The following is a 27,558-nucleotide window of genomic DNA, read 5'->3' as shown; positions in this document are numbered from 1 at the left end:
ATACTTCAGAATGCAAAGTGTAATATAATATGGTAATGTCTCTTTTTTGACATTGCACTGTCAGGAATCTCATTAGCAAGAATAATAAAAGTGAAACAAGTGAGAGAAATTTCTGTAAAAAAAAAAAAAAGCCTGGCAGGCTGGCCTATCAAGTGAAAGAGCAATTTCTTGAGAGCTATGTGTGAGATCAGCCACAATTCATTTAAACTTACTCAAACTGTAAGCCCTCGATTTTAAGAAAAGGTAAAGAGAAAATACCACCCACCAGGTATGAAGCAAATCTCACACGGTGTCCCCTTTAGTCCTGCTCAGCAAGCCCTTGCCTAACTTTACCTCTCCACAGCAGATGGAACACGACACACCCTCTCTCCAAGCCAAGAGTTTCTTTGCACACAATGGATTCTCCAAAAAGAAGTCAATTCCCACGAAAAGCCAGTGCTGGCCCTCTCATCAGCTCCTCAACAGGCCTGTTTCTCCCACCTCACGGCACAGCCAGGCGCCGCCTTTCTTCCTCCTCTAAGAGCAGCAGCCTGTGGTCTCCCAATCTGTGAGGCCTTCACAAAAATACCTCTCAGGAAAAGTCGTCCAACTGCAACAGCTCCGTAAGGCTGTAGCCCAGGCAGTCCCTTCCACTTGGTAGCCCGCTAAGCAGTTGCAGAATGACAGGCAATCCAGTTCTCCCTACAGCCTAGCTTGAGCCTAACCTATGCTCAAATATTGTACCTAAAAATAGAGACACACCCTTCTCCTCTTCAGCTACTGCCCAGCTAGTGTTGAGGAAGCTGCAACCTTCCCCAGCCTTTCTGCATACAGGACATAAACCTCTACCTGATTGTTCCTACCTCCATTATTCACACACAATTCAACCTCAAGGCCCACCAAATTTATTCCCAGAAGATCTCTGTGAGTTAAAACCTGAAAGGCAGGGACAGAATAAGATTTTTTTAAAAAAACATCACACATCAATATAGTAATCCTTTACTTGCTAACTTTGACGCCAGCATCTCTGAAAGATCCCCATCGAAGGCCGGTCATTGCAAACACAGGCTGTTCCTTTTCACCCTGGAAGTTAAACACATTTCATTTAAATTCATGATTACAATCAGTCACTTGGAACTCTTTACATGTAAGTACTCAGCAAATGTTCATGGCCTACTTTCCATCAAACCAAAATTCTAAAAAGTCTGCTCAAACATTAAAGACATTAACCCTGTGAGTGCTCAGTAAAAATACTTGAATAAGCCACACTGTAAATGAAGGGAAGTTTTACACATCAGGTCTCATGAATCTGCTGGCAGGGGAACATACTGTCATACTTTGGACTGTAAATTTGGGAGTACTAACTATGTTACTTCTTGAACCAATCAGTAGTCAGGTCAGCTAGAATTTCTTTCCTGTACTTGTCCAAGGCAAAGATAACTTAAGCCTGCATTTTCCTTATAGGGTCAAGAGCTCTCAAGTCAGATCAGAATCCTGGTACTCTAGAATGTTTCACCTGAATATCTGAAAATACAGTCAAATATGTGTTAGAAAAAGTCAAAATAAAAAGTGATTTGGAGTTAGTCCAATGTTTTATGGCCAAATACTGCATATTATAATCAGTGAATTTCTAATAAATCAGTGAATTAAGCAACATACAGGAAAAATACACAATACAGCCAAATGTCTCTAAGAGTTTATACTCCACCCTGAATCTTCCTTAAAAAATTATCAATAATCTAGGTACCAGGATTCTAAATGGAATTTTTCCTGTAGCTCAGAATTTCATCTAAAGTCTAAGAGCTGAAAATTGACAGGCACCCAGTGCCCCCACACTCTAAAGAGAGCCACCAAATGCTACAGAAGAGTCCACAGAAGTTGCTAAAAGCGGGCAGAACCAGCTTGATTCCCATCACAGCCAGTGCAAGCAGAAGAGTAGCAACTGGAGGTAAATCCTTGGCAGTGCAAGTCACTGCCTAGAGAAAGCATGCCGTCTTCTCCGCAAGGGAAAGAGTGCTTCCCCCAACACCACTTTCACTCCCGTTTCCACTATGCCAAAAGCAAATCATTTGCTTTGGAATGACTAGGAGAATCAAAGAGATTTCTAGGAGAATCAAACACAATAAAAGAAGCCTGCAAGGGAAGGACGCTGGCCTCTCATCCCTTTGTCGAGGATCTGCAGGTGCAGTAGACTTGCATTTTCACTCTCTGTACGTGCTTTAGCAAGGCACAAGGGAACCAGCGAGAAATGGCAGAGAAAAAAGGAGAACGTGCAGCAACTCACTGGCTGGTACAGCAAGGACATACTAGTTTTCTGGGTGCCTAGTGGATACTGTGGAAGGTAACAGGCCTTTGAGTCATCTTGACAGTATCCCATCTAAGAGCCTAGCCCAGGGATGATAGTATCCAAGCAGTCAGAAGCTGTGGAGAGAGCGAAGCCTGGATGCTCTCTGCAGGAAGTTGAAAAAGGTGGAGCTAGAACAGATCTCTAACATCAGAAAACTATGTATGCCATGGGGAGGAATCCCAAAGAATTCACACATGAACCCGTAAGACAGCCAGCACAGGGGCATCAGCAACCAAGAGGGAATGGTAAGGAAAAAGATTTTTCTCTAATCATTCCTTTATGTACCAACAATAAAGTAGCTAGAAACAGTAGGAAGCAGAGAGAGTGCGATGAAAAAACAGCCCAAAGACACTGAGGGGAAGGAGGACTTTTTTTATTTTGCCTTTTTTTTTTTTTTTAAGACAGTCTCTCACTCTGTTCCCCAGGCTGGAGTACAGTGGGGTGATCTCAGCTCACTGCAACCTCCGCCTCCCAGGTTCAAGTGATTCTCCTGCCTCAGCCTCCTGAGTAGCTGGGATTACAGGTGCACGCCACCACGCCTGGCTAATTTTTGTATTCTTTTAGTAGAGACGGGGTTTCACCCTGTTGACCAGGATGATCTCCAACTTCTGACCTCTGATGATCCACCTGCCTCAGCCTCCCAAAGTGCTGGGCTTACAGGTGTGAACCACTATGCTCAGGATTGCTTACTAATATGAGGAGGTGATGGAGGATATCAATGATACAGTAACATTTGAACAGAGACCTGAAGTACATGAGAAATCCAAATGAGGCCAGAGAGGTCACAGGGACTGGACTGTGTTTGGCCTTGAAGGACTTTGAATGACTTCGGTGTTATTCAGAGATGGAAAGCTGTTGATGGGCTCTGGGCAGAGAAGCGACATGCTCTAACTCCTGACCACACACTGGCTGTTGTGCTGACAACAGATCGTAGGGAGGCGAGGGGAGAGGGAATTACAAGAGTTAGAGGACTCCTGGAATGATCCAGACAAAAGATGAAGGCAGCTAGGACCAGAGTGGTAAGAACAGAGGCAAGAAGAAATGCTTGATTTTGGATATATTTTGAAGATAGAACCAACATGACTTCCTGCCTGAATGGGGGAGTCAAAGATGACTCCAGAATTTTGGGGTGTAATAAGTGATGATTTTATCAAAGTATAAGTGATCATTTAAAGACTGTATTATTTCTTAGGAATGTTACATGCTGACCATTAAAGATTTATAAAATGGTATAATAACGTAAACCAATTGTTTTGAAGTGAGAATCCTCACAGAATACCTAAGTGATCCTAGGCAAGTCACTTAACTTTTGAACATTGGCTTCTACCTCTGAAAACAAGGTCATCTTTTGCTTAATACTAAAACAACCTTCTCTACATTATCTTCTATGAGTGTATAAAGGGGCTATCACCACTGTATCCTCACCTGCTAGCAGTGAGTGGCCAAGAGTAAGTAAAATTTATGATAAATACATAAAATTTTAAAATTACTATATTTAATCATAAAATGAGGTGACAGAATAACCTCATAAAGCTTTTACGTGAGCCAAAAATATCCCTACCCTCACTGGAATTTCACAAACGTCACCTCTCATGTATCTGAAGACAGATATGTTTTCACTCATCCATTCAGTATTGACAGAACCCCTACTCAGCCAAGCATGGTGCTGGAAACTGCAGACACACAGGTGAACACACTAACACACTCCCTGCCTCGAAGTGCTCACATTTCCTCCCTAGCTTTATGCTCTCCAAGCTACATGTCTAGTCTTTCCGTTGTTCCGCCATGATTTTACAGCCTCATTATCTTGTTTACCCAGCTCCCTCTGTTGTTTGTCAGTGTCTCTCTTAATTCTGTCATCTAGAACTGAATCTAAATATTGTCTGAATTAAATCCCACTTAACGCCTTCACCTTAACAAAATTGCTAAGTAAGTATAATAGTGTGGTAAGTTTCCATATACCAGGCTTCTGATTTATATTGAGATACCTACTGAGTATCATGGAAGTAGGTACAACTGCGCAGTGGGTGGGGGGAGCTAAGGAGATGGATGGTCAAGGAAAATATAAATTTTAAAACAAAACAAATTATTATTTTTAATTGATAAATCACACTTGTATATGTTTATGGGGTACAATGTGATTGACATGTGTATGCAATGTGGGATGATTAAATCAAGCTAATTAAATATTCATCACCTCATTTACTTACCCTTTTTTGTGGTGAGACATTTGAAGTTTATTCTCTTAGTTATGTTTAAATGTACATTATTATCAACTATAGTCACCCTGCTGTGCTATAGATCTCAAAACTTATTCCTCCTATCTAACTGCAAATTTTGCACTATTTGGCCAGCAATTAAAAAACAAGGTACCTAGATTAGGGGAGGTTGGAAAGAACTGGAAAGAAGACAAAGGAGAGAAGAAAGTGATTCTAGTCTAAGGGAGAGAAATAACAGTATATATGTATAGCATCATTTCCCCAAATGTTTCATAACATGTTAACAAGTGTTATGTCTGAGGAGGATGATGCTGCTGCTGATGATGACAGAAGATTCCATGGTGAAATAAATTGGAAAATACCAAACTTATTTGGTTTGAAGCAAGTTACGTTTACTGCAGTTCTTCTTTGAGTCTTTACTATGTTAATGTACATTACACATTTCCAAAGGAGGAAGCACAATATACAGCTTTCCTAAGTTGTCAACTGTGCAACCCTTCTGTGGGAGGACATTTTTGTATAATTAATATTTCTTGGTAAATGCTGTCCTAAAGCATGCAGTGTAGGGAAGAAGTGCTAAGTACTGAGAGTTGCTGACTGATCCTCTAACCCTGTTTTCTCTTTCTTCATCTCCGGGGAAGAATTTTTTAGGAACATTCCGTTAGAATTAAATAAAAAGCCTTGTGACCCCAAAGTTCCACTGATGTGGAGTGCTGTGTCCTAGCAAAAGGTGAGAATGGCTCTGGGTAACAGGAAATGGGCAAGCAAGGCAGAATATGTGTGAGCAGATCTAGAGAATAATTAGTATTCCAGATGGGCACTGGACTGTCAAGATTCAGAAGAGGCCTGAGGACCAGCCATGGAGAGACTAGTCCCTATTGGGGTACACATGAACACAGAAAAAGTAAGGAAGGTCAGATGGACAAAGTAGAAGCCAACAATAGACAAAGTCCCACTATATCTTAACCCACTAAAGATCTGGGTAGGCAGTCAAATTTTGAGATGGTTGGGTCAGTAAACAAAACAAAACAAAACAAGCACACAGGCAGATCTTCACAGCAAAGGAGATGTGCTGCCCCAATTCACAGACTTCTCTAGAAAGACTTCTTCTAAATCCCTGGGAGAAAATGGCCTAGGGTTTCTGGAAGAAAATAATGGAGTGAGCAGGTTGGAATAAATGCTTAAGGAACACCGAAAAGAAAGCAAGTCCCATAAACTAGATAGATGCCTAATCTGGAAATTTCAGGGATCCTAGATAAAGAAAGTAGAAGGTGTTCTAAAGGAGTTCTGAAGCAGCTTCAAGCATCATCTTAAGAGAATGATCAAGGCCAGGGTCTAAAAAGAAGGAGTCCATGTAATTAGCCAGGAATGGCGAACAGGGAAAAGGGAAAGGTTCTAACTCCCCACGACCTCCCCTCTGTGCCTCAATTGGTTCTGGGTTGGGAGGGTCTTAAGAATCTAGTTGAAAAAACAAAAAGAAAAAGCTAGAAAGAATTCTATAAACCTTCCCAGTAACTACTTTAAAGTCAAGTATCAGGCATTATAGATGTCTATATGGGGAAAACTGCCCTTCAAAAATCATGGAATGGTGCCAAGTATGACGCCACCTGGACAAAGCAGTTAAGTGGAAAAACCAATGGACTATGAGAAAGGAAATCTCAATTCTAGTTACATCTCCAGCACAACTCATCATAATCAAAGGATTCTTTTTTCCTAACCTGTCAAAGGAGGATACGAATCTCACCCTCAACTTCCTCACTGAGCGGGAGATTCAAGTGAAATGTGAACACAGATTGAACAATCTAAAAGCTAAATAGAAGGCATTATTGTTTTCAAGAACTATTTATCTTTGGAGAATCATCAGACATATGATTGATAAGGTTGGATTGTTCTTTGAAAGAAGAAAAATGTGGTATCAGGCTTTAGCTGTAATGCTTATAGTACAAGGCTTTTCTATGATCTTTTCCCCATATTCTGAAATTAATTTTCAGAAAATAAGGAAAAAAGAGAAAATGTATCCAACTTAGTTGGGTTCCTCAGAAACCAGAGTAGAGACTGTTGTACCACGTTTTCTACGAACTGATTTTCAGAGTTTTCTTTCTGGATTGTGTCATCAATACACAGAGCCTGTGGTAAATTTGATACTGGTTTCATCAATTCACAAAATCAGTATATTTCAAAGAAAAACATAAAGGAGATAAGAGACATTTAAATATAAGCACAGGCCGGGCTCAGGGCTCACGCCTGTAATCCCAGCACTTTGGGAGGCTGAGGTGGGTGTATCACGAGGCCAGGAGTTCAAGACAAGCCTGATCAATATGGTGAAACCCTGTCTCTACTAAAAATACAAAAATTAGCTGGGTGTGGTGGCACGCACCTGTAGTCCCAGTTACTCAGGAGGCTGAGGCAGGAGAATGGCTTGAACCTGGGAGGTGGAGGTTGCAGTGAGCCAAGACTGCACCACTGCACTTTAGCCTGAGTTACAGAGTGAGACTCCATCTCAATCAATCAATCAATCAATCAAAGCACAGCAAGAATTTCCAGTTAAATCTCAGATACTCTGGGATGGATTACTTCTAACACATATGTAAGAAAGAATAAATCACTCAGTTATTAAGAGATGTATCCTGATCCACCTCCTTTGGTAATAACAGTATTTTAAATAATATCTCCATAGATAACAATCTCTAGTACCTTTCCTAGACTGAAAGTTCAGCATAGCCATCCCATGTTGTGAAAACAAGTTAGCTTTATTATATGCTAAAAGATCAACTGCAATTTAAATCACTTTTATCATGATCAATGAGGGCATGGTGATGAGTCCAGACATCAGTGGACGAGAAGAAAAGAAAATAAAAGGCAAGCTCATGGGTTCGCCAATTGTAAATATACTTATAGCAAGCTCTATGTAACTAACAGCAACTTTTTAGGATTGAAGTTTGGAATCATGACACAGTGAGGACCCTTCATTCATAAATATCAGGGAACCTGAATGAATATAAGATGTTCATCCTGAATGTAGCTGGTACATTCTCAGGCCAAATCTAAGAACACGGGGCTCACCGTTTATAGGGTTATTTAACTTCGCAGCTCTGCCCTCCTAGGAATATGCCCTTTCCAGAAAAAAAATAAAAGTTTAGATGAAAAAGGAGTCACTACGTAACTACTATCCAAGTGAGAATACTTGTCCTGTTTTCTAAGATTTAAATTATTTTTTTAATAGAGAACGCTGATCAAGAATTGACAATAGCTACTGGACCTTCTTACCCTCAAAGTTATTTTGGAAAAGTGTCAAACCAAAACAATTTTTAAACAGTACAATGAACACCATTTATACCTTTCACCTAGATTCACCAACTGCCAACATTTCCTCCATATTAGCTTTATCTGTGTGTATATGTTCTCCAGTGATGTTAAATTTGCTAATAAATTGCAGACCCATGACCCTTTACCACTACATATTTCATCATGCAGCTCCTAAGAACAAGAACACACACAGACATAACCATAACACCACTGTCCCTCTCAAGAAATCTAACATCGATATATAATATTTAAGATACAGTTTATACTAAAATGTCTCTAATTGTTCCAATAATGCCTTTTATGGATTGCCATTATTTCTCATTTTTCCAATTCAGGCTCTTGTACTGCAGTTAGTTATTTCTTTAGTATTCCTTAATCCAGAACAGACTGTCTACCTTCTTTTGGATTTCATGACATTGCCATTTTTTGATGAGTCCAATTTTTGTTTTTAGAATTTGGATTTGTCTAATTATTCATGATTATATTCAGTTAGTTAATACTTTGCACAGCAAAATACACAGGTGATGTTATATCCTTCTCAATATATCACATCGGGAGGCAGACGACGTCAGTGTATCCATTATTCGCGATGTTAAGTTTGATCACTCGGTTAAAGTAACATATGCTAGATTTCTCCACTATCAAAGTATATTTTCCCTTTTAAATTATTAAGTAACCTGATATACTCTTGAGACTGTGGACTTTGTTTACCAACAATCTTTTATCCAATGGTTTTAGTATTCACTGATGATCTCTACCTCAATCATTACACAGGTGATTTTAAAAATGGAGATTTTCTATCATTCTTTCTGCGTTTACAAACTGGCAATCCTGAAATATCACTGGAAACTCATGGACTCTTCATTTTTAAGGCATTATGATTCATCAGCATTACTGTTCTTTGTAATATTCAAAGAGTCCCAAAATTGGCGAGTAGGACACCTGAAGGCTACATCTTTTGTGATATCTCCATCAGCTTTTGAGTACTTTCTTGCCTTGTTATTGCCCTGCGAAAGCCATCCCTTCACAGAGCCTTGGTTATTTTTATTGAGAATGGTATTTAAAGCCACCTTCTGGGTGCCAAATATGATCACTGCTATTAGGTATCATTGCTTCTAAGTCTTTTTAAAAAATATATGTCTAATACAATTCATCAGTTCATGTATAAATCAGTAAGAAAACATTACACAATTAATAAGAAAAATGGGAAATTCTATTCCCACCTAGCATGTAGGAAAGTACAAAGAACACCGTCCCACCCTAAAATGAGAAAAGCCAGATAATCTACAAAATCATAACTTTAAAAAAGCTTATCAGAGAGCTAAGATTCAAGATGACCAACTAACATGAATTCAAAAAAAGACAAGCTACTCTAATAGGGTGATGAGATATGAGAACAGTTTCACCTTTGGGAGGGCATGAGAGGAAGAGGTGGCCACCATACACACAGGTAAAAATCACTATCCTAAGTATTTTATATTTGTTTATATTTATTAACTCTTTTAATATTCAAGACAACCATAGGAGGTAGATGAACTACTTGTGGACCAAAGGTCATCAATAGATGAACTACATACAGCCTGGGCAACAAAGTGAGACCCCATCTATACAAAAAAATCTTTGTAAAAAATTAGACAGGCATGGTGGTGTGGGTCTGTAGTCCTAGCTACTTAGGAGGCTGAAGCAGGAAGATCCCTTGAGCCCAGGAGTTGGAGGTTGCAATGAGCTATGATCGAGCCACTGCACTCCAGCCTCGGTGACAGAGTGAGATCCTGTCTCAAAAAAATAAATAAATAAAATAAAGGAACTAAAAATAGCAATACAATTATATTGCGAGTAGATAGAGAGCAATTCTTACATATCTCACAGATGTTGCAGGTTCGGTTCCAGACCACTGCAATAAACTGAGTATCGCAATAAAATGAGTCACAGGAACTTCTTGGTTTGCCAGTGCATATAAAAGGTATGTTTATATTATACTAGTCTATTGAGTGTGCAACAGCATTACGTCAAAAAAAGCATGTACCTTAACTTAAAAATATGCTAACATTAAATGCTAAATTTAAAAATGCTAACAATTATCTGAGCTTTCAGCAAGTCCTAATCTCTTTGCTGTGGAGGGTCTTGCCTCTATGTTGATGGCTGCTGACTGACCAGGGTGGTGGTTGCTGAAGGTTGGGGTGGATGGGACAATTTCTTAAAGTAAGACAGCAATGAAGTTTGCAATATCGGACTCATCCTTTCATGAAAGATTTATCTGCAGGATATATGCAGTTTGATAGCATGTGACTTACAGCAGAAATTCTCCCAAAGTTGGAGTCAGTCTTCTCAATCCCTGCCAATGCTTTGTCAACTAAGTTTATGTAATATTTTAAATCCTTTTTGTCATTTCAACAAGGTTCACGGCATCCTCATCAGAAGTATATTCCATCTCAAGAAATCACTTTCTTTGCCCATCCATAAGAAACAACTCTTCATTCAAATTTTACAAGATTTCAGCATTTCAATCACATCTTCAGGTTCCACTTCTAATTCCAGTTCTCTTGTTATTTCTACGACATCTGCAGTTCCTTCCTCCACTGAAATCTTGAACCCCTTAAAGTCATCCATGAAGGTTGGAATCAACTTCTTTCAAACTTCTGTTAACACTGTTATTTTGACCTCCTCCCATGAATCATCAATGTTTGTAATGGCATCTAGAATGGTGAATCGTTTCCAGAAGGTTTTCAATTTATTTTGCCCAGATACATCAGATGAGTCACTATCTATGACAGCTGGGATTATCGGCCCACACCACCATGCCTGTCTAATTTTTTACAAAGTTTTTTTTGTAGCTGGGGTCTCACTTTGTTGCCAAAACTGTAGTTCATCTATTGATGACCTTTGGTCCACAATTTATTTCTTAAATAATAAAACTTGAAAGTTGAAATTATTCCTTGATCCGTGAGATGCAGGATGAATGTCTGTTAGCAGGCAAGAAAACATTAATCTCCTTGTACATATCCATCAGGGCTCTCGGGTGGTCAGGTGCTTGTTAATAAGCAGTAATATTTTGATATGAATTGTTTTTTCTGAGCAGTGGGTCTCAACAGTGGGCCTAAAATATTCAGTGAACTATGCTGTAAACAGATGTGCTATCACCCAGGATTTGTTCTTCCAGTTACACAGCACAAGCAGAGTAGATACAGCATAATTTTTAAAGGCCCTAGGACTTTTGGAATGGTAAATGAGCACTGGCTTGAACTTAAAAGTCACCAGCTGCAGTAGTTTTTAACAAGAGAGTCAGCCTGTCCCAAACTTTGAAGCCAGCCATTGACTTCCCGTCTCTAGCTATGAAAGTCTGAGATGGCACATTCTTCCAATAAAAGGCTGTTTTGTCTACACAGAAAATCTGTTGTTTAGTACGGGTACCTCTGTCAATCATCTTAGCTAGATCTTCTGGATAACTTGCAGCACCTTCTCCATCAGCTAATTGCTGCTCCACCTTGCACTTTATGTTAGGAGAAGGGCTTCTTTCCTTAAACCTCATGAACCAACCTCTGTTAGGTTTAAACGTTTCTTCTGCAGCCTCTTCACTTAACTTAGCCTTCATAAAATTGAAGAGAGTTAGGGCCTTGCCCTGGATTAGGCTGTGGCTTAAGGGAATGTTGTGGCTGATTTGGTCTTCTATCCAGACCACTAAAACTTTCTCCACATCAGCAATATGGCTACTTCAATTTCTTTCTTTCTTTCTTTCTTTCTTTTTTTAGACGGAGTTTCGCTCTTATTGCCCAGGCTGGAGTGCAATGGCGCGATCTTGGCTCACCGCAACCTCTGCCTCCCGGGTTCAAGCAATTCTCCTGCCTCAGCCTCCCAAGTACCTGAGATTACAGGCATGTGCCACCACACCCAACTAATTTTGTATTTTTAGTAGAGATGGGGTTTCTCCATGTTGATCAGGCTGGTCTCTAACTCCCAACGTCAGGTGATCCACCCATCTCAGCCTCCCAAAGTGCTGGGATTACAGGTGTGAGCCACTGTACCGGGCCACACTTTCTTATCATTCATATGCTCAGTGTAGTAGCACTATAAGTTCCTTCAAGAACTTTTCCTTTGCATTCACAACTTGGCTATTTGGCATGAGGCCTAGTTTTCAGCCTATCTCAACTTTTAACATGCCTTTCTTACTAAGCATAACTATTCCTAGCTTTTTTTTTTTTTAATGCCCAGCTAATTTTGTATTTTAGTAGAGATGGGGTTTCACCATGTTGGCCAGGCTGGTCTTTAACTCCTGACCTCAAGTGATCCGCCTGCCACGACCTCCCAAAGTGCTGGAATTACAGGTGTGAGCCACCGTGCCTGGACTCATCTATAGCTTTTGATTTAAAGTGAGAGACAGGTGTCTCTTCTTTATGTGAACACTTAGAGGCTAAGTAGGGTTATTAATTCGCCTAATTTCAATATTGTTGTGTCAGAGGGAACAGAGATAGGTAGGGAAATGGCTGTTTGGTGGAGCAGTCAACGCACATATTTAATTAAGTTTGCTATTATATGTGGGCACAATTCATGGTGCCCCAAACAATTACAATAGTAACATCAAAGATCACTGATCACAGATCACCATAACAATATAGTAATGATGAAAAAGTTTGAGGTATCATGAGGATTACCAAAATGTGACACAGAGTCATGACGTGAGCACGTGCTGTTGGAAAAATGACACTGGTAGACTTGCTTGGGGCAGGCAGGGTTGCCACAGACGTTCAATTCGTAAAAAGCACAATATCTGTGAAATGCAATAAGGTGAAGTGTAATAAAATGAGGTATGCCTGTAAAACAAAGAGGTCAAAGATAAGGTCTAAAACTGATAAATCAAAAAGTAGTTAAAATTAACCAGGTGTGGAGGTGGGTGCCTGTAATTTCAGCTACTTGGGACGCTGAGACAGGAGAATTGCTTAAACTCGGGAGGCAGAGGTTGCAGTGATCTGAGATTGTGCCACTGCACTCCAGCCTGGGCGACAGACCAAGACTCCGTCTCAAAAAAAAAAAAAAAAAAAAAAAAAAAAAGTAGTTAAGTATACTTAACACTACTGAACTGTATACTTAAAATGACTACAATGGTAAATATTATGTTTTAGCCACATTTTAAAATAGGAGCGACAGCATATTAGTAATAACAACTAGAATTAACAGGTAAAATTAATTTTCTCTGGGGACTAATACTTGGGGTAGGAATGGAAGAGCAACTATTGTTTTCATGATGACCTCATCTGAACTGCTACAGTTTATTTTCTTTAAAATGTAAGTGAGTATTACTTTCACAGTTTTTTCAATATGTGATGAAAAGATTTACCTTGATCTGCAAGACATCAAGTGGAACTGTCTCTCCTTTCACAATGGCAAGTGTGGCATCAGTAATATGTCTAAAAGAGAGAAGGAAATGATCATATTGTGAAAAGAGGCAACATCTCCCCCGCCACACTGCCACATGCACTCATGCACAAACACACACACACATCTCTCTCTCTCTCTCTCTCCCCCTCTCTCTCTCTTCCTCTTGCCCAAAGTACTAGTAGTTTATAGGGACTCAAAGAGAAAGCTTTGGCAAGGAGAAGTTCATACAAGACACCGATCATTTATTCATTTAACATTTACTGAATCTCTACATTGTGCCTGACTCCTATTTACCATTGGAGAATATGATACTTAAATAATAACAACATTTTTTATTCATTGTAAAAAATTCAGGCATTTCCAAAAACAGTATTTATTCTTGCTCTAACAGCCAGAAGGGTAACTAAAGAGCAGGACTTGTTATAGTTATCTTAGCAAAATATAATCCAGAACCTGAGACATATTTCTGTTATTTTCCAGGACTACTAGGATGCACTTCATTTTAATTGCTGATTCTTTTGAACACAGACTGTTCTTATCCACATTCTAAGAGTCATTTGGAAAGCCTATAGGTTAAAAAAATTATTCATCAAAAGGCATGTACTATTGACATCCATGTAGCACATGTGAAACTATGCCAGGCTGAGAAGCAGTTCTAGAGTTTGTCATTTATTAGATCTAAGGTTAGACACACATAAACATACAATAGTGCACAAAAGAAATTTTGAATCAACAAGTGGCTACACAGTAAGATATTGCTGTCTCTCAGAGCAAACGAGTGCACCCACACCAAGTGCTTCCTTGCCCAGCGTGCCCGCCCCTCCTGGAAACAGTCTGCAGTCTCTGCACATGGCTGGCTATTCTCTTCCTTCAGATCTGAGCTGAACTATCACCACCTCAGAGAGGCCTATCCCAGCCAGCCTAGACGGATGTCCTTCCCTAACCTCCATCACTGAACTGCACTCATAACTCTCCACAGTAGACAGATCACAATTTAGGATATGTATTTCTTTATTTACTTTACCATCTGTCTCCTCTGGAGATCGAAAGTTCTACAAGGTTAGTGATACGTTACACCCATTTATTGACCAATATAAAACCTACACCTAGCACAGTGCATGGCACGTAATAGGCATTTAACATTTGCTGAATGTATCATTTTATTCTGTAAAATTTCCAGCAAATACAAGAGTACAAATGATTATACCATGAACCCATACATTCCTCATCCAGCCTTAACAATGACCAACTCATGGCCAATCTTATTTCCTTCTATATCCCCCACTCATTGCCAGCTACTCTGTATCAATTAAAGCAATCCTAGATATTTTAACACTTCATCGATAAATTATTATGTACTCCAAAAGACAAAAACTTTTTTTAAAAAATGTGAAATATTATTTTCATACCTAAAACATTAAACAATTCATTTATATAAAAATAAACTTAGTCAACATTCAAATTTCCCCAATTAATTCATAAGTATTTTAGTTTCTTTGTTCAAATCAGGATCCAAATAAGATGTATTACTTGCAATTGGGTTATAGATTTCAGGTCTCTTCAAGAAATTTATTGAGTCCCTCTCCTCTTCTCTTCCCTACTTCAGGAAACAGGTTGTTATCTTACTGAGTTTCTAAAGTTTGGATTTTACTGATTGAATCCCTATGGTATTAACATGCATCTCCATTCCCTGTATTTTCTGAAAACCTTGTCTAGGAGAGAAAATCTGTAACATATTTGGCTTTAAGCTTTTGGCAAAAATAGTCCATATGGTGGTATGTACTTCCACCACGAAGTACATGGTATCTGCTTGACTCTCCTTTTGTGATGGTGATCAATAATCATTGCCTAGAGTAATTAAGACTTGCAAACTGGTAATCTTTTAATTCTATTATTCCTTCTAGTTTATTATCTGGTCTGCAAAGAGAAACTTTCCCTCATTCATAATTTGGATATCCTGAAATGTTGGTCATATAAGAAAGTCAGAATACTTTTTAAACTTTTTAAAAATCAGTTTTCAAAATAAGTTGATTTCCTAGTATCCTCCAAAAGTGACCAGTTTTTCATTTTTATTTACCTAGTATCACTATGACCTCATTTGGTGATTTAAATATATTTGATATATCTTAATACATTAGAGTTATTTGCCTTATTGATATTCAGATTGTCCCAAGTCAATGCATTTTAATGGTGGGATACAAGCATCAATATACAATTAGAACGAATGATGAGAAAGAATAACCACACAAAGTCCATATCAATATTATCCAAACTAAGGAGAAACTAACAGCTTTTCCTTAATGCTTACTTAAGCAAGTTGAATTATCTAAGTTTGAAAGAACTTCTGTGATTTTTTAAAAACTTTTTTTTAAGACTTTGTTTTCTTAGAGCAGTCTTAGGTTCATAGCAAAATTGGGGAAGGTACAGGGATTTCCCATATACTGCTCCCCAACATATGCACAGCCTTCCCTAGTATCAACATCTCCACCAACATGGTACATTTGTTACAATTAATGAACCTACACTGACACATCATTACTACCCAAAGTCCACTGTTTGTAACACAGGAACAGAAAACCAAACACTGCATGTTCTCACTGGTAAGTAGAGCTGAACAATGAGAACACACGGACACAGGGCGGGGAACAACACACACCAGGGCCTGTTTTGGGGGTGAGGCGGAGGGAGGAAGAGCATCAGGACAAATAGCTAATGCATGTGGGGCTTAATACCCAGATGACGGGTTGATGGGTGCAGCAAACCACCATGACACATGTTTACCTATGTAACAAACCTGCACGTTCTGCACATGTATCTCAGAACTTAAAATAAAATTTAAAAAGTCCACAGTTTGCACTAGGGTTCACTGTTAGTGTTGTACATTCTGTAGGTCCGGATAAATGTACAATGACATGTATATACCATTAGAGTATCACACAGAGCATTTCCACTGCCTTAAAAATCCTCTGTGCTCCAGCTTTTTATACCCAAACCTTAACCCCTGGCACCCACTGATCTTTTTATTGTCTCCATAGTTTTGTGTTTTCCAAATGTCATATAATTAAAATCATACAATATGTAGTTTTTTCAGACTGACTTATTTCACTTAATAACTGCATTTGAGGTGTTTTCATATTATTTCATGGCTTGATACCTCAATTCTTTTTATTGTTGGATAATATTCCATTATCTGAATGTACCACACTTTATTAATCCATTCACCTACAGGTTATTTTTTCCTGTGTGAGTTTTGGCAAATTGTGTCTTTCAAAGAATTGGTTCATTTCATCTAAGTTATCAAATTTTTGGGTATGGAGTTGTTCACACTATTGCTTTATTATCTTTATAGTGTCCATAGTATTACAAGCGATAGCCTCTGCAGTGATGTCCTCTCTTTCATTTCTAGTATTAGTAATTTGTATCCTTTTTTCTTAGCCTGACTAGAAACTTCCTGATTTTATTGATCTTTTCCAAGAACCAGCTTTTGGATTGATTTCTTTTATTGATTTCCTGTTTTCAATTTCATTGATTTCTGCTCTAATTTGTATTACAGTCAGCCCTCCACATCCATGAGTTCTGCATTCATGGATTCAACCAACTGGATGAAAGTTATTTTTTTGAACATTGTATCTATACGGAATACTAGACATTTTCTTGTAATGATTCCCTAAACAATACGGTATAACAATTATTTGCGTAGCATTTATATCATATTAGGTATTATAAGTAATTTAGAGGTGATTTAAAGTATATGGGAGGATGTGCATAGGTCATATGCAAATGATACTTCATTTTATATTGGAGACTTGAACATCTGTGGATTTTGGTCTCTTTGGAAGGTCCTGGGACCATCCCCCATGGATACTGAGGGACAACTGTATTCTGCTCTTCTGTTTACTTTGGATTTAATTTGCTCTTTTTTCTTGTTTCCAAAGGGGGAAGCTTAAATTATTGATCTTTCTTCTTTTCTAATATATACAATTAATGCTACACATTTCAAAGCCATGCTTTTGCTGCATCCCACAACTTTTGATAAGTTCTGTTTTCATTTTCTCTCAGTTCAAAATATTTTTAAATTTCTCTTGAGACTTCTTCTTTGATCCATGTGTTATTTTGAGGCATGTTTTATAATCTCCATGGATTTAGGAATTTTCTAGTTATCTTTCTGTTACTGATTTCTAGTTTAATTCCATGTGGCCTAAGAGCAGACAGTGTGTGATTTCCATTTTTAAAAATTTGTTAGGGTGTGTTTTATGGCCCAGAATGCGGTCTATCTTAGTGAATGGTCCATGTGAGCTTGTGAAGAATGTGTATTCTGTTATTGTTAGAAGAAGGAGTCTAGGTGTCAACTGTAACTTTTTGACTGATAGTGTTGTTGAGTTCAACTATGTCCTCACTGATCTTCTGCCTGCTGGATCTGTCCATTTCTGATAGAGGGATCTCGAAGTCTCCAACTATGGTAGTGAATTCATCTTGCAGTTCCACTAGTTTTTGCCTCATGTAGTTTGACATTGTGTTGTTAGGCACATACACTTAAAGGACTGGTTCATCTTCTTGAATAACTGATCCCCTTATCATCATGTAATGCTCTTCTTTATCCCTGATAACTTCCCTTGCTTTGAAGTCTGCTCTGTCTGAAATTAATATAGATAACCTTATTTTCTCTTTATTAATGTTAACATGGTACTTTTTTCTTCAGCCATTTACTTTTCATCTGCAAGTGTCTTTATATTTAGTTAGTTTCTTATAGACAACATACAAACTGGGTCTCGTTTTTTATGCACTCTGACAATCACTATCTTTTAATTGTACATTTATACCACAGATATTCAAAGAGATTATTGAAACAATTGCACTAATATCTACCATATTTGCTTTTTCTAGTTGTTACCCTTTTCTTTCCTATTTTTGTCTTTTTTTTTGCCTTTTGTGATTCTAACTGAACATTTTATACAGTTCCATTTTCTCTCCTGTCTTAGCATATCAGTTACACTCCTTTTTAACTTTTGTTAGTGGTTGGAATATACATATACAACGAATCCAAGTCTTTTCAAGTAACACTATATCACTCCATTGGTAGTGTGAGTATATTTATTTGATATAATAAAATAATTCTAATTTCTCTCTTGTATCATTGCTGTCATTTCACTTATATTTAAAAACATATATGACATATACATAAGCATGCACAAGTGAATACATTGTTGTTACTGTTGTTTTGAACAAACTGTTACCTGTTAGATCAATTAAGAAAAATGAAAGATTTTATTTTACCTTACTTTTTTCTTCAGTGGCCTTCCATTCTTTACATAGAGCCAAATTTTTTACCTTTACCATTTTTCTTCCCTCCAAAGAACTTCTTTTAACATTTCTTGCAAGATAGATAAATTCCCTCTATTTTTGTTTGTCTCAGAAAATCTATTCTCCTTTTCTTTTGAAGGATAATGTTGCAGGGTACAGAATTCTAGGATGGTAGCCTTTTCCTCTCAATACTTTACATTTTCCACTCTACTCTCCTTTACTTGCATGATTTCTGAGGAGAAGTTGGATATAATTCTTATCTTTTTTCTTCTAAAAGTCAAGTCCTTTTGTCCTCTGGCTTCTTTTGGGATTTTTTTCTTTATCTGATTTTCTGTAATTTGGAAATGATATGCTTCAGTGTGATTTCCTTGGTATTCATTCTGTGTGGTGTTCTCAGAGCTTGCTGAATCTGTGGTTTGGTGTCTGACATTAATCTGGAGAAATTATCAGTTATTACTGTTTCAAATATTTCTTCTCTTTCTTTTCTTTCTGATATTCCCATTATAAGTACATCTTTTGTAGTTGTCCCAGAGCCCGGGGATATTCTGTTTTTTTCCTTTTTCTCTTTGCTTTTCAAAGTTTCTATTGAGATATCATCCAGCTCAAAGGTTCTTTCCTCAGCTATGTCCAGTCTACTAGTAAGCCCATCAAAGGCATTCGTCATTCCTGTTAGTATCTTTGATCTCTAGCACTTCTTTTTGATTCTTTCTTAGGGCTTCCATTTCTCTGCTTATAGTACCCATCTGTTCTTGTATGCTGTCTGCTTTATCCATTCGACTCCTTAGTATATTAATCATCATTGTTTTAATTCCCAGTCAGCTAATTCAAACATCTTTACCACATCCGGCTCTGATGCTTGCTCTGTGTTTTTGAATTGTATTTTTTGCCTTTTAATATGCCTTATAATTGGTAATCTGATATGACATACCAGGTATAATGAACTGCTAGTAAATAGGCCTTTAGTACTGTAGGGGTAATGTGTGAAGGGAGGGGAAGCAATGATTAGGTCTCAGGCTTTAATGAGCCTATGTCTCTGGACTTTGAACTTTATAAAGTGTTTCTCAGTTTTTTCTCTTCCCTTAGGTGGGACAGAATGGCTAGAGTGGGCTGGAATTGGCTTTTTCCCTTCTCCCACATGCAAGGCTGCAGCTGAGTAGAATTAAGTATTTCCCTTCCCCAGTAAGTTAAACCTTCATAATGCTCCAGCAGGTTGGGCTCTGGTTAACTTGTTTCTCCTGAGGACAGGCCTTGTTAAGAAGAACAGAATACTGTGGCACATTTCAAAATGGTTCCTTTTCCCCAGCAGTGCCAGAAGTATAAGGCGATTTTTCTCTGATATTTATTTTGAGCTCCTGGAGGTATATCTCACAATATTGTGGGGGACTCCTTAAGACTGGATCCCAGGAGACTGGGAATCCTCTCAGAGCTAATCACACTGAGCTTCAGCAATTTATCAGTTACAGTTCAGATTTTCCTACCCTGGCACTGGTTTCCAAAGTGGTTTCCAGTATGTGTCTTCGTTAAGTCAAAATCCCCTGTATTCACCCGTCTCTCCAATCTTGGGGGCAGCAGTTTGCCCTATGTCCTCCCTTCTCCTTCAGATACAAGAAGAGTTGCTGAGTTTTCAGGTTGTTCAGCTTTTTATTTATTGTTAGGACAGAGTGACAACTTCCAAGCTCCTTACATGTGGAACTGGAAACTGGAAGTGTAACTTCTTTTTTAAAGTTAGATTTATTAGGGTATGATATATACACAGTAAAATTCATACTTTTAGGTACACTGTTTTACACATTTTGACAAATGCTGCAGTCATATAACTACCACCATAACAAATATATATAACATTTTCAACATCCCAAAAAGTTCCTTCATAACCCTCCGTAGCCAACCCACTCCCCGCACCTTCAGCTCCTGACAATTACTGTTTTCTATTTCTAGAGTTTTGCCTTTCCCAGAATGTCATAAAATAGAATCGAAAAGTATGGAGCCTTTCCAGTTCAGCTTTTTTCCTTAGCATGAGCTTGAGATTCATTTACACTATTGTTTGTGAATGGATGTATCAATAGACTATCAATATTCCATTGTACGGATGTACTAGAATTTGTTTACCATTCACTAGTTGATGGACATTGGCATTGTTCCCAGTTTTTGGCAGTTAGGAATAAAGCTACTATAAATATTCATGTATGGGTTTTTGTACGGACAAATGTCTTCATTTCTTTTGAATAAATACCTATAAGTGTGATTGCTGCTCCTATGGTAAGTATATGTTTGTTTAATTTTATAAGAAACTGCCAAACCATTTTCTAAAGTGGCCACCACTTCATATTTGCACAAATGATATCCAAGAGTTTCAGTTGCTGCATTTGATGGGTTTTTGTTTGCTTTTTTTTTCTCTTGTTTATGCTGTCCTAATAGATGCATAGTGGCATCTCACGGTAGATTTAATTTGCATTTCCCTAATGACTAAAGATTTTCTTTTAGAATTTTTATAGTTTTAGGTTTTATATATAGGTTTACAATCCATTTTATGCTAATTTTTATATATAGTGTGAGGTATGGATTGAAGTTTACTTTCTGTATATGTTCAACTGTTCCAATACTGTTTGTTGAAAAAAACTGTCTTTTCTATTATACAGTGAATGGCTTTGATGCCCTTGTTAAAAAATCAATTGTCCATATGTGTGTGGGTCTAATTCTGGACTCTTTCTTCTGCTGATTTATATCTCTTGTTTTGCCAACACCACACTGTTTTGATCACTGTAGCTTTAGAGTAAGTATTGGAAATAGATAGGGTAAATCCTTAAACTTTGTTGTTTTTCAAAATTATTTTGGTTATTTTACTTCCTTTTTCTATATAAATTTTAGAATCAATTTGTCAATTTCTACAAAAAGCCTTATGAAACACTGATTGGGATTGTATTGAATGTATAGATCAGTTTCGGAGAGAATGACATCTCAGTACTGAGCCTTGCAATCCATGAACACAGAAGTATCTCTGTTTACTTGGGTCTTCTTGAGTTCTCTCTTTGGTGACTTGTAGTTTCCATCATATAAATCTTACACATATTTGGTTAGATTTATCCATAAGTATTTCATGTTTTCTGTAAAGGTATATCAGTGTTAGTGTCCTATTGCCTCTATTGTTACATAGCTATATTTTGGAAAAATAAATATGGTAACTATTATTAATAAAGTAAAATTATTATTTTGTCTGGAGTTTAAGTACAAGTACAAGTAGAAGTCATTTAGAAAGTACTTTAATTTCCATTTTAAAAAGGGCAGTTCCTAAACAAACAGGGCCCCTCCTAATCTATTCTGCTATGTACAGAACTGGTTGATACTGTTAATTTCATAGAAATTGTTGCTGTCCCATGGTAACTGATTTGAATGACTACAAAACATTCTTTCCTTTAAAAAAAAAAAAAAAAACTTTTCCAGGTGAAGCAGTTAGCAGTAGAATAGAGGCTTATCTGTTTTGATTTATATTTGTTTTAATTATAGCATCTAGAATCAGTAATTGTAGTCAACTTATTTGTTATTTACTGTTTGTCCCCCCAAATGAATTTTTAATAAATATGAATAAAGTCTACTAGGCATAATTACACTTACCTAACTAGACCTATTCTAGCTTTTTAACAATCTTCTGAAGTACTACTAGTGTGCATTTGGTAAACACAGGTAAGAGAAACTGAGGTTCAGAGAGATTGAATGAAATTACCAAGAGGACAAAGCCAGCATGTCACAAAATGAAATTTGTCTCCAAAGATGTGCTAACTTAACCTGTAAGGCTGCTTTGGAGGTATCAAATGGATATTAATGGATTCCCAAAGAAAAAATCCACATCTAAAATCTGGGTGCTCTACAGGCCTCCCCATCAATGTGCTCAGGACTAAATGTAAACACCTAAGGAATCAAATCCACCTAAACCAGAGTTTCTAACAAAGTTAGGTACAACTTAAGATACTTTAAAATCCCAAGATACACACGTTAACTCAAATGCTTGGGTTAAACTCTAGCTGAAACTATTATACTTTCTCATGTTTCTCTATCAACTCATTTTTACACCATTTTTTCTCTCCAATACAGATGCTACTTGGAAGTAGTAGGTAGCAGTTTGGAATATGAGTTTCAGTTTAGGAGAAAGTAAGTAGCACGCTCACAAGTTTAAGTTAATTTGATATGAATATATTAACTCTGAAGAAAGCTATTAGAAAGGATCCTAAAGCACTGTACTTACTCTGAACAGTATTTAACACACTGATTTAGTAAATGCCTTGAGAGGCTGACCTTAAAAAAAAAAATTGTTGTAACTCAAAAAGTCTTTTATATTAAATTTTTTTCCTAAATTGCTTGGCAGAAGACAGCTAAAATCACAACCTATAATTTATCATTCTCCTGCCAATAACTAAAAGTTCTAAATAAAGCAGCACTGTAGCATGGAATAGCACTTTTCGGATTATCTACTTGCAACATTCCTAATTCAAAATTCTTTTTTTTCCTCTGTAGTAACTATGGTACAACGAATCTTGACAGCATTGCAAAAAGCAAAGGCTTGTTCTTTTTAAACAGCCTTAGGCTCCTGCCATTTTGTTACGCTTACAGAATTCTGAACTCAGGAAAGACGTACTTGATTACCTAAGAGCCCTGGGGCATGCTTATAAATTAAGTTTTATAAATTTTTAAATTATAAATAGCAGCAGCAACAACAGCAGTTTAACTACAAGGGAAAATCAGTTCCCCAAACTGAAGACTCTCTCAGACCCTGGGGGTTGCCACGCTCTATAAATTAGCTTTCGGACAGGCAAGGGGTCTCCCAGGAAAATGGTCTACCCTTGGATCAATGACATAGGCTATTTGGAATATTGGCTAAAGCAATTCAAAAAATCTACACTGACACAGGGGAAGATAAGCTCTCTAATTTAACCAACACCTGAATCAGACAGGATTTATCTTGGAGAAGCAAAAAATATGAGCAATTAACTGTCATTATCTACTGCCCCCTCAGAAATTCTAAACTGGGAAAAAAAAGTATGGCCAACTGAAATGGCCTCTCCTATAGTTAGGCCTCAGGATGGCTAATGAATAACAGAATAATCCCCATTATATTAAGGTTTGAAACATGAAAGAAGTTTGAATGAAGGTCTGACATATATCTATGTGTGTATGCCTAGTATTTTGAAAACTGGACCAAGGTGCTTATTAAAAGAAAATATAGAATTGTTAAAAGATATATAGTTGACTCCTAAAATTACAATAGCAAAAATAAATTCACAAAAGCCAGCCTAATCAAAGAATTCCAAAGCAGAAAAAAAAATTCCTTAACCAAAACAGAAAATCACTTGAGTATTATTATTGTTATTTATTCTAGAAGATTATAACCAGAAAAATCATGAGAAAATTTTCATTAAATCATGCAATAAATATTTATTTATTGACTTCCTCCAATGTGTCACAAAGCTTACATTAACCATCAGGCAACTGATCTCTCAGCTCTCTCTCCATTTATTTGAGTCTTCTTGACAACTGTTTGCTCAAAGTGATGTTATTAATCACTGTCAAAGCTCAAATTCAAGATTCCTAACTTCTTGAAAGAGCAGAGCTTTGTTTACATAATGCCTTCAAGCAAAAAAGAAGAGTGATACCAACAATTTGCTTGACTCCCGAAAACACTGTGAGACTCACAATTAAATTTAATGTGGATTTAATTTAGATGTCAGAGTTACACTGCTTTCCCTGTCTACTTTGTCTACACTGCCTACCACTTTAGGTATTCCGAAAAGGATGTGGCTATATTTACTTGTTTTATCTATTTTAAATATCAAGATAATGAAGCCAGGCTACTAGTTTAATCTTCACAAGGGACTTGCTATTTGTCATTGTGTATACTTAAAGCAAACAAATGATCAGCACAAATCTCTCTTCACTAAAGAATCTTACAATGCACAAGCACAAAAACGGTTTGGGTCAGGGATATTACCTTCACAACTGACAAAAGGACATCAAGTATTCACCTCCACCTGACCTGGAGACTTATCATAAGAGTCCCACAACCAAGTTGGGAAACTTCCCAATGAACTGAAAGGTTGAACTCTGATCTAGGTCCTCCTCTTAATTATTTGAAGTTTCAGGCTATCAAAACTCAAAAAAGTTACAGTATATACACAAATTTTTCATTCCCAGGCTTGCTCACCCACAAATGCTAATTCCCCACATTGACAACCTACTGGACTTTGTTTCCACTTTCAGCAAAGAGGGTATGACTCAAACTACTGGTCTCTCCCAGTGGGATAAATCCAATGGGAATCTTACTGAAGGTAGCCTACGGGGAAAAAAGAAGAAGAAAGTTTTATTGTTATGATCAGAAAATCAGGCTTAGTGGAGAAGCACAGGTGTGTCTACTATGACAAATAACTGACCCTGCATCTGCCTCCCCATCTCCTTTCCCACATCCCTAGACCAGTAATCAAAGAAAGCTAGGTGGGTAATTTCTAAAACAAGGCAGTCAATGACAACAAAATGACTCAGAATTTGGAAGAAATATTTCAGTACTCATTAATGACAACTGTTTGAAAGAAATTTGGTTAAGATAATGAGGGTTTTGAAGATATTAGATCAATGCACTAGTGCAACAGAGACTGTATTACGTTGTCACATTATTTGATAAAGTTGCAGATAAAATTCAACTAAAAATGTCTACCATTTATACAGTGACCAATGATAGGTGAAAGTGCTTTATAAACTATCTTAAGTACAAATAAGGCAAAGAGAATAAACAAGTTCAAGTAATAGATGGTACTGGCATAGTAGCTAACTTAATTAAATGCCACACATACAATAGATACTATAAGGTTCAAAACAATTCTGAGCACAATGTATTATTACCAAAGGGACTGAGAAGGATCTTCTAGCTATTGTAGAAAAGTGCATAAAATAATGTCACAAAAACATCCATGTGCCCACAATCTAGATTTAACAAATGTTAACATTTACCTTTTGCTTCATATGTTTTAAGAAATAAAACGATAGAAAAACGAAAGTCCCTTCTAAACCTATTCTCCTTTCTCCCCTCCCAGAGGAGACCATTATCCTGCATTTGGTGTGATTCCTTTCCATCCACATTATTATTCTTTTGCTACATATCTAGGCATCCATTAACAATACATAGTATTGTTTTCTGAATCTTAAAACATTGTAGAAATGCATAACATACCTGGGCAACCTGCTGTTTTTTAATTCAATACTTTTGAGATTTAGCCATGTAGATATTTATACATTTAGTTCATTCATTTTAACTGGTAGATGATTCCCACTATATGAATATGCCACAATTTCTTGACGAAACAGTTCTTTGAAAAAAATATTCCATAACAAAATTTTAAATAACCATTGTCAAAGTTATTGGATGCCATCAATTACCAAACCAGAAAAGTCCCCATATGTTAATATATGTGTTCTACGACATGGGTAGCAGCATTTTCTTTTCTAAAATTCAAGAAAGCAAAATGTGTACCCGTTTTAAAATATAAAATGGGAAAAAAGTAAAAGAAAGAGCAATAAAGAACAGAAAAATAAAAGTTAAACTTCAATGACTTTCTTAAACGCTCACCTCATCTGTTCGTCGAAGAACTCCAGTAACAACCTACAAATGTAATAATAAAACATAATTATAAACAATATGTATTTCCTATATAATAAAAGAATTGGATTCAGTTTTCATAGACCATAAACTTATTCCTGTTTTCTTCTGAGAAGCTCTGTTAAAAGATGCATTGGGCCGGGCGCGGTGGCTCAAGCCTGTAATCCCAGCACTTTGGGAGGCCGAGACGGGCGGATCACGAGGTCAGGAGATCGAGACCATCCTGGCTAACACGGTGAAACCCCGTCTCTACTAAAAAAATACATAAAACTAGCCGGGCGAGGTGGTGGGCGCCTGTAGTCCCAGCTACTCGGGAGGCTGAGGCAGGAGAATGGCGTAAACCCGGGAGGCGGAGCTTGCAGTGAGCTGAGATCCGGCCACTGCACTCCAGCCTGGGCGACAGAGCGAGACTCCGTCTCAAAAAAAACAAAACAAAACAAAAGATGCATTGGATCTTAAAACATATAGTATTCTCCAATACAATTAGCGCTAAATTAGATTTTAGTTTTGACCTAGGATCTACAATACAATAAAGGCTAAGATAAAATGATTATAAAAACTCCAAGTCGTATTAGTAAAAACATGTTTTAAGTTCTATAAAATGGGTATAAATATGATGTATACATCAATTATACAGAAAACCCTAGTTTACTGCTATAAAGTACATTTACAGGAAAAAAGCACTTTGCTACACTCAGAGTGTGCACTTAACAAATCGTTCTTATTGACAAATATGAAGGACAATATTCTGTACAAACTGAAAAATACCTAAATAAAAAAATTTCTCATAATTCCACCATACCAGATAACCAATTATTATTATTATTATTATTATTATTATTATCATCATCATCATTATTATATTATTCTTTTGCAACAGAGTCTCGCTCTGTCACCCAGGTTGGAGTGCAATGGCATGATCTAGGATCACTGCAACGTCCGCTTCCCAGGTTCAAGCGATTCTCCTGTCTTAACCTCCCGAGTAGCTGGAATTACAGGCGCCCACCACCATGCCCAGCTAACTCTTTTTTTTTTTTGAGACGGAGTCTTGTAGTCAGTCATGCTCTGTTGCTCAGGCTAGAGTGCAGTGGCGCGATCTCGGCTCATGGCAAGCTCCGCCTCCTGGGTTCACGCCATTCTCCTGCCTCAGCCTTCTGAGTAGCTGGGACTACAGGCGCCCGCTACCACACCCGGCTAATTTTTTTTGTATTTTTAGTAGAGACGGGGTTTCATTGTGTTAGCCAGGATGGTCTCGATCTCCTGATCTCGTGATCCGCCCGCCTCGGCCTCCCAAAGTGCTGGGATTACAGGCGTGAGCCACTGCGCCCGGTGAAACCCCGTCTCTACTAAAAATACAAAAATTAGGTCAGGAGATCGAGACCATCCTGGCTAAC

The 27,558-nt window shown here is 37.5% G+C and overlaps 1 protein-coding gene across 4 annotated transcripts in view; it reads right to left on the bottom strand.

Moving 5' to 3' along the window:
- Positions 1-27,558, bottom strand: part of AGK (acylglycerol kinase) — a 106,851-nt gene that overhangs the window by 18,507 nt on the left and 60,786 nt on the right. For all 4 annotated transcript variants that reach the window (XM_017891058.1, XM_017891055.1, XM_017891057.1 and 1 more), the window contains exons 7-10: positions 26,135-26,167; positions 24,753-24,847; positions 13,184-13,253; positions 983-1,062 (exon numbers count right to left, since the gene is read on the bottom strand). In XM_017891058.1, coding sequence (XP_017746547.1) covers positions 983-1,062; positions 13,184-13,253; positions 24,753-24,847; positions 26,135-26,167 — 278 coding nt within the window. The remainder of the gene's footprint in view (positions 1-982; positions 1,063-13,183; positions 13,254-24,752; positions 24,848-26,134; positions 26,168-27,558) is intronic.

This window comes from Rhinopithecus bieti, unplaced genomic scaffold, assembly GCF_001698545.2.
Source record: "Rhinopithecus bieti isolate Rb0 unplaced genomic scaffold, ASM169854v2 scaffold_20175, whole genome shotgun sequence".
NCBI lineage: Eukaryota > Metazoa > Chordata > Mammalia > Primates > Cercopithecidae > Rhinopithecus > Rhinopithecus bieti.
This window is presented reverse-complemented; position numbering and strand designations above follow the sequence as displayed.